The sequence below is a fragment of the Empidonax traillii genome, unplaced genomic scaffold, assembly GCF_003031625.1.
Source record: "Empidonax traillii isolate 1590-97213 ecotype Southwest subspecies unplaced genomic scaffold, ASM303162v1 scaffold5:size3517227, whole genome shotgun sequence".
NCBI classification, from domain to species: domain Eukaryota; kingdom Metazoa; phylum Chordata; class Aves; order Passeriformes; family Tyrannidae; genus Empidonax; species Empidonax traillii.
In genome coordinates this window covers 2,746,032-2,754,473 of record NW_020955198.1, presented here as the reverse complement: position 1 = coordinate 2,754,473, position 8,442 = coordinate 2,746,032, and the positions used below count along the sequence as shown (strand labels likewise).

Genomic DNA, 8,442 nt, shown 5'->3' with positions numbered 1-8,442 from the left:
ATGGCTAATAGAAGAGTTTATTCTACTGTAGTAGTCATTCAGGGAAGGACCAGCATCACCCTCTCCATCCCATGTGTTTGTAAGGATTCCCAGTGTTAAATGTGCCTGGACACCAAACCTCTTTGAAGCTACTCACCTCTTTGAGGAGAAAAATTCCTGAATTGTTTCAGCATCTTAACATAAAGGTAGAGGAAAATAAGAGAGAGAGAAATGGACACAAGACTTAGGATGACAAAAATTATATTTCTGAACATTGCCAAGAAACAAGATGGGACAAATTCATCTAGCACTTGTCACTGGAACTGGGCATCACAGCTCTGAATACAATGGGAATTGTTCAGCTTTGTTTAAACAAAACAAAAATTAAAATAATAAAAAATCCCACACTCAACCCTCAAACATTTCTCAGGTCATTGTGATTAAACTCAGAGACTGAATAAACAGAAGGAAAAGAGACTGCTAATACATTGCCAAAGTAGTTCCCATTTAATTCAGTTAAAGAGAAGCAATAAGCCCAGAACTGCATCTGGCAAATTTCAAGTAGGGACCTTCTACATGAAATGCAGACTAGCATCAGGATTAGCAGAATATGCTGCAAAACAGGTGAAGGAATTATAGCCATAGGACACATCAAAGTACAAGCTCATACAGACCAGTCTTCACAGCTGTAGCTTGTCTATTTAGTTTCACAAGCAAAATTTCCAAAAGAAGCTTCTAATTCTCAGACCCCATGCATCAGCTACAGACCTGATGCTTCATGAAGACTGGCGGCACAATCCACCTCTGAGGACCACAGGGCCCCTTTCCATCAGGAGTCTGCTACGCAGAAACGTCCGAACCAGAGCATGCATGCAGAAAGGTGTCTGCATCAGTACCAGGGTGGCAAGGAATGGCTTCCCTTTTGGCAGCCTAGAGACAAAAAGCTGTTGCTTGTTTTCCTGATATCAGCACTATCAAACTGCATTAGGGTGTAGGATTTGCTGATGGACATGTTTGTGCATCTTCTAGCTTCGCACTTCTGGCTGGTGGGACATGGCCTATGCTGCCATCATCCTCAAAGAGCATGGGAGAGGCTGGGAGTGGGAGGAGCTGGAGAGTGAGGCCAGATAATGAAAATACACAGGCTACTGAGATCGGAGGCTACTGTGTTAGATGTACACAGGCCTTGTCTGTGGAAGATCTGTAGGTCCTCCTAGAAAGAGCAGAGAGACACCTCTGTATCCTCCAGCAAAGAACATTCTCTGTTTTGGGGCATTGACTGCACAGCATCCAAAATATTTACAACACTGGCAGAGCCTTCAGTGTGTCTAGCACAAAGTAGGAAAGACGAAATTCTAAACTCAGTGCCCTTGGCAGGTGAAAGGCAACTGTTATCATATTAACCATGCACATCTGTATTTGTGTTTTGTTCTCAGCCCTAAATAAAGAGTTTCTGGACTTTCCTGAAACTAAGAGGTGAGGCAGCACATCAACCCAAAATGAAAATGCTAATGGATCATCTCTCCATCCTCTCCCAGCATCTCCTTGGCCTTGAGCCTTTTGCCTCCAAGAGACTACTGCAAAGCAGCAGCTGACATCCCAATTCCAGGCAGAATATGGAGCCTTCACTCCTGCTTCAGATCCCCTTTGGTTTGGGGGTGTCTGCCTTGTCCACAGTCTTTGGATAGTAGGGCAGGAAAGGGTTCTGCAACTGTGAACAAAGCTTCAAGGACTGTGGCAACCAAATCACACAAAGCAGGACCAGCTCAGAGCAGCTGGAATGAACCTGCACAATCCCTTTTACTGCATCACCTTCACAGCCAAGAAACACAAAGGGGATAAAAACAGACAGCTGAGGAATGTCGATGGAAAACAGCAGAATATGCAGGAGTCTTGCCTGGAACACTACACTCATTTTTATCCTGGGACCTTCCGTAATTCTATCTAATAAAGATATACTACTGACACTGCTAAGACAGAAAAAGGGAGAAAAAGCAATGCCTTATTTCTTTCTTATCAGTTCGGCAAATGATAATTCCCACTGCACAATAGGATTAGGCTCAAAGTGGAGTAGTATCATAAATCTATAGTCATAAATCTGTGACCAAACTGAGACCAGAGCAAGAATGTCTTTCTAAGCCAAGCTACAAAACCAGTCAATGGCACGGGATGAGAGATGCTTTTATTGTTCACCCAGTAAAACAATCAAGTGGACGATTATTAAGTGGGAAAACAGCAGCTTTGCTGGGCCAGATACCAGGTAATCCCTGAAATGTGTCCAGTGTGCCTGTCAGTGGAGCAGAACTGGGCAATAGGCTTCTTTGGGTTCTCTTCAGTGGATAATGTATTCGCAAAAAAATACAAGTTTAGAATTAACTGTAACCAGTCATCAGATTAAGAAGAAAGGCAAAGGCAAAAAGACTACTAACATTAAAACATTTTCTTTCAGCGTTTTCAGAACAGAAGGTTTCACATTTTTGCTTCAAAGCAATTTGTTATAGCCCAAGACAAAACATTTTTTTAAAAGTTAAAAAGCAACCTTATAAATGAATGCTTCATTTTGGCATGAAAGGATTTGTTTGTTTGTTTCATTTTTTTTCTTTTTCATTCCACTGAGATAATGGGGAAAAAAGTTGTCTCAGGTCACCCTTACAACTTTTTTCCTCAGATTTTTCAGTTCAGCCTGCAAACTGAAAAACCACTGTGGGCACAGCCTACTTGGGAGTTTACTTGTCCCTCTTTCTATTTGAATTAGACCTAAGCCAAAGAAGATGGGAAATTCATTTCATCAGGTAATACCTACCAGAATCAAGGTATTTAGGAGTTGTAAAAATACTGAAAATGGGAGGAGCCATGGCTGTTTACAAGGGGCTCAATATGACCCAGGAGATAGATCTCCTGGTTCCAAAAAACATAGCCATCTACAAGTTTACTGCTATGCCATCCTATTCTCATATAAGGCAATTTATAAACTGTGGGTCTGATCCCGCATTTTCAGAATCTGACTGAGATGTGCTGACACCACTTATCTGTGAGCCATGCAAGATCCAGGTAACCCACCCTAACCTGCTCTAAACAAGGGAGTGTAGGGCTTGGGGTTTTTGGGTTGGGGGAAGCAAATGGAGAGAGGCACAACGCCCTCCCCACTGGCAATATTGGAGCATCACTCGTGACCTGAAAACAACATCCCTTTTTTGCAGAGTGCTACCACTTCTGCAGGGACAATACAGTACTGGATAGTTACTTTGCAAGCTCAATAAAATGAAAAGGCCTTACAAGGATCTTTGTTGGGACAGTCATCTGGTTTAAACACAGCAGAGGACAACATCAACAGCTAAAAAAAACCACAATAAATTAGGTATCAGCACAATTTTCTAAATGGTCTAGAACACTTACTACAAGACAAAAATCACAGCTCTGGTACTTAGAATCTTGTCTTTTTTTAAAAAAACCCAAAGCTATTATCCACAGGTTTTGCATAAAAATAAACATTTTAAGCTGACAGCATTATGTTAATTGGATCAACCCGCTTTTTAATATATATATATTTCTATGTATATTTAAACGTATATTTTATATGAATAATCTTTAAAGGAGTAATGGGAGTCACAAATGCATAAAAATAGATATTTTGGGGGAAAAAAAGAGTAATAATAAAGACAACCCTGATGAAAAAGAAAAAAAAAAATATATATCAAACAGGGCAGTACTCTAAAGCAACAGCTCACCATACTACAACTTGTGGAGTCCAGTCCTTATGTATTGTGAGCAGTTACTCAGTTACTTCTAACTATGATTGGGTTTTCTAACAGTGATGTAAAATAAATTCCTGCACATTTAGTTAAAAAAAAAAATAAAAAAAAAAAGAGAGAGAGAGAGAAGGGATTTGGGTATGTAGAACAGATTTTATGCCTATTAATTGCTGTAAATAGCTAGCATGTATCATCTTTCAAACCGAAAGCAGGAGGAACTCCAAGAATTCATGCATTTATAAGAATATATTTGCTAATCAAAATCAGATCTGTCCCTCTGAACTAACTGCTGTTAAAAAACACAATTTTTGCCCTACAATGTTTTTCTCTGTAGTTCTGTGAATAACCCAAACAGATTGGAAAAGGTGGGCTTTTCAGTAGTCTTTGTCAGCATTTTGTGCAGCTTTGACAAAAGCTAACTCCTAACAGTTCAGAAGATAATTTCAGAGTAATCCTGTCCCTTTGCAGCAGGAGGTAACCTCACTGTTAAAAACCCCTCAGGGCAAAACTATCATGGGGAAGAGGGGAAGCCATAAAAAATTAAAATAGCTTGACTTGCTTGCCAGCTGCATCAGTATTCAAGTAAAGTTTAAAGTACCTTTGTGGGACTTCAGAGTCTTGGAGAGTCAGACTGGCTTACTTTAACAAGTGTAATATGCACTTAGAAATAGCCTTGTCATCTGCTTGTCTAAACTAAAGGAACAAAACTCAAAAACAAACAGAAGCAAAAGAAATGTATAGAAAAGGACTCAGCTTCAGTATTAGACTGCAGAGTGTCTCCTTGACACTGACATTTTGATATCTTGCCTTCCTTTCTATTAAAATATCATGAAGTCACGCAGCCATTTTAAACGAGCATTTCGAGAGTCCAGTTTTCATAGAGGTTAACTTGATCATCAGCACAGCACTGGAGAAAGCTGATCTAATGACATTTCACCTACAGAATGCTTCAAAGGAAAATAAGTAATACAATTCCACAAAAAACAATGCCAATGAAAAACACAGAAAACAAGTTTTTTTTTTCCTTGGTGTTTTTTCTTAGATATTCTTACAGAAAAAAAAAATTATTCCCTTATCTCTTTCTTTAAAAGCAAATTTTCTAACCAGTAGATTTTAGAGCTATCTTCCATCTACATGAATCTAAGCTTTTCTGAAATCACCTATAGGGTTTGGGGCAGGGGGGGCAGAGGATTCCCTCTCCTAAATTTCAGAGACATCCAAATGACATGTTTGTTTTTCCTTGTTTTTCCTCTTGAATTTTTCCATTCCCCTTAGGATTTCACAGGCTAACACTACTGTGAGAATTTAAGTGTCTGCATTTGAAAGAACTTTGGACTGAGTACAGCTTCACACATTTCACCTTCTTCATGCCCTTTCCATGTAGTTTCTTCTATCTTTACATGTACAAAATCACAGTTTGTGTAACGTTGTTTTAAAGGAAGAAAATAAAATACACACACACACATACATTGTATTGGTGAACACTATACACTAAGTATTTTTTTTCAACAGCACAACAGAAAGGCTGGCCTACTGTAGGTTGAATATGTAGGGAAGGTTGAATTTTTATGGTTGCCATGCAAGCCACCTTCAAGACAAAACAGATTAACCCACTCAAGAGCAAATGGACCTTCTACTCTCAAGCTGTTAGACAAATACTGCCTTTCCAGGCATCAGACTGACATCTCACCAATTCAGTCAATGCAGTATTTAGAGTACCACACTGAGTTGCTTCTGCAACAGTCCTTTGAATTCAAATGCTGTTTAAACCAAAGGGGAAAGAGGGTATCTGAATTGCCTTATCATTATTAATATGTGTATATTTCAATAACACTTTGAATTTCAATCTACTTCTGAAACCTTGCCCTTGGAGAAGAACACACTCTTTAAGCTGACTTTTTTTCAGGCTTCTGATCCTTTAAAATTCTCTCTTCTTTTCCTTCCATTGTTCTTTTTTCAATTTTCTATCAGAAAACTTGCTTTCTTCCAGCAGAAATGCAGCTGGTGGGCTTGGACTTTCACTGCACCCGTTCTGTGAAATTCTCTGGGAAAACCCCTCGGCATTGGTCAAGTTCCTTATGCTGGATCCAGTCAGACTCCTTCACGCCCATCAGCCATCCTTCATCCTGGAGGAGAAGACAGAAATCAAGTGATAAGGGACAGATATGAGCAGGGATTTTTGTTACAGAGTGCAGGCCAAGGAGGGGTCAAGGCATTATCAAAGCCATGCTTGTATTTGGCTTGGAGACAATCCAGTAGGAGTATGGGGAAGAAGGGAAAAATTCATTTGTTCCATTTTAAACAGAGAGAATGCTACATCCCACCAGAGTTGGTACCAAAGCTCCAATTTGACCCAGACTGTTCAGACACAGTGAAACCGCAAAGAATGAAGAATAACAGAAACATATTGTAATTAACACCCACTAAAGCAGGAGAAATTCTGCCAAAAGGGACCCTAGAGCTATAGGATGGAAATCACCTATCTCACCTTTCACCACCTAAACATGAAGGGTCCAGCATTTTCCATAGCCATAAAAGAGACAGGCACCTCCAGAGTGTAATTCAACCCATTCATCTTGGGCACAGCTCTCTAGAAAGGAAGAATGAGTCCCTGGAGGTGCTCATCCCCTGCTTCAGTCAGAGCGCCTGATGATTAGCATTAGGTGGTACAGGCAATATAAGTCTTGTTTGCCATGCTGAAATTCTGATCTATGAGAATTGGGAGCTGAGAAGCTCAACACATCTTCCCAAAACTCAGCAGTCTGTTGGGCTTGATGCAGTGTGAGGTCAGCAAAACTCTCAAACTTTGGCTGCACACAATTTAAGACTCAAGGTCTCTGCAGGGTCTTCCCTAGCCACCAACCTATACATCTATAAACATCTATGAATTGTCACTGAGGCAAATGGAGTCCTGCTTAGTAGAATCTGCTCGTAAGGAGAACCACACTTTTCACCCTCTGCCTGCAGGCTGTCTAGCATCAAGATTTCTGCTCCATCCTAGGCATATAGGGGAGACAAGATATTCAAGGTGGGAAGGCTACAGTGCTTGCAGCTCAGCTGTGCAACCACCTCTCCTCCACGTCTTGGAGCTGCCACCATGGAAGCACCCCTTCAGCATGCAAATGTACCCTCTTATGTGAGCCATCTGCAGTGGGGCAGCCTACAGGTTAAGGGTGCAGCATGAGGCACAAGAGCTGCGTAGCTCTGGGTGCCTGCAGGCTCACTTGGCCCTTGCTGCTGCCTTGGATTTGAACATCCAGGAGATGTCATGGGAATGGCATGAGATGGGAGCCCATCTGCAGCGCCAGCTGCAGGGGCTGTGGGAGGATTGACATGCCATAAATCAGGAAGACAAACAACTAGGCAGAAGACATTGGGCCCAAGTGTCTGGAAGGCAGCTTCCAGCTCACAGCACGCCAAGCACAAAAGCTCATCCATTTGCACATAGCATCTGTGCCATACAGCATGCATCACTCCCACCACATCCTGCTACCAAGGGTCTCCTCAGCTGTAGGGATTAGACACAAGGACCCAGACTGAGCCCTAACAATTTTAAACCATGCCACTTAAGTGCCAGCTTCAAAGCATTGCTGCCTTCAACCCTTTCTTCTATCAAGAGAGGTGAATCCAGGCCTGGATGACATACCCACAAACTGATACCTAAGCTGCAAGATGGGGACATGGACAACAGTCTATTATCCTAAGCTTCCTCCACTCTCGTGCACAGTTCATGCACATGTTAACAGCCAGCATTTTCTGGCTGGGACAGTCAAGGTTAGGGAAATGAGCTGTAGCACAGGATGCACTGTAGAAGGGTTAAGGGGCTTCAGTGCAGCTACAGTGTTATGTTAGCAACACTCAGAGCTCACCCTCTGCAGCTTGGAGAGTCTCGAGTTCATGGCTGTTGCACCCACATCCAGCTAGAGTGCAAACACAGGGCGTTGAAAAATTGCTCCACAAACGCCAATGACTACCACAGAATCTAGGGGAGCTGCCAGTCTTTTCCCATCCAGAAAGCTTTCTGAGAAAGAAATGCTCAGAAATGCTCAGAAATGCTTGTGCAGGGCAGTTTCACTCAGTGAAATCTTGTCTCCAGAAGGAATCACTGTGTGTTCCCCAAAGAGCCCATCCCCCCCTAGCTCTGTGGGAACTGTTGGTAGATTATAGCTCCATTTCACAGGCATCAGTATGATCTGCCTCTATAATTCCAAAGCCAATAGATGAGCAACAAAGAGGATCCACATCTTCTGAGGTAGTGAACTACCTCACCTGCCCTTTATCTCTTGTGGAATCCAGATCTTGTCTGGACTTGGCCAAACCCAAAGAGCTGATGACTGTTGAATCGATTTGGAGAATTTTCTTTCTTTTCCAAAAAACCTGGAGATGTGACCATGAATTTTATAAAATTACCATCTCTCTCAGTGGAATAAGTAATACTGCTGCAGATTATCAGCTGGGTGCCCCTCAAACACAGCAAGTGAAGAGGACTTAGTCAAGGCTTCCAGAAATAACTCAAAGAAAAATACGGCCAATTAGATTCAGGTTGAAGATGGGCAGCAAGTTTGTTCTCCGGGGCTGAGAGACCTGCTCCAGCCTTTGATTCTGCTGCCATCTCCTGATCAAACATGGTCGTTTGGAAACAGCCATTGCTATGGTGAAGTACAAGACATCATCCACTGGAGCTCCAAAATTTCTCAAAATAGGAGAAAAA

General features: G+C 41.8%; 1 protein-coding gene across 15 annotated transcripts in view; it reads right to left on the bottom strand.

Moving 5' to 3' along the window:
* Positions 1 to 331: 331 nt before the first annotated feature.
* The window catches only part of BIN1 (bridging integrator 1), a 97,322-nt gene continuing 89,211 nt past the window's right edge, over positions 332 to 8,442 (bottom strand). For 9 of the 15 annotated variants that reach the window (XM_027880001.1, XM_027880006.1, XM_027879938.1 and 6 more), the window contains one exon: positions 332 to 5,857. In XM_027880001.1, the coding sequence (XP_027735802.1) occupies positions 5,750 to 5,857 (108 nt within the window). In that variant the 3' untranslated portion in view covers positions 332 to 5,749. Of the gene's footprint in view, positions 5,858 to 7,600; positions 7,652 to 8,442 lie in introns of all 15 variants that reach the window. The other 6 variants (XM_027879898.1, XM_027879908.1, XM_027879913.1 and 3 more) reach the window with 1 other exon arrangement.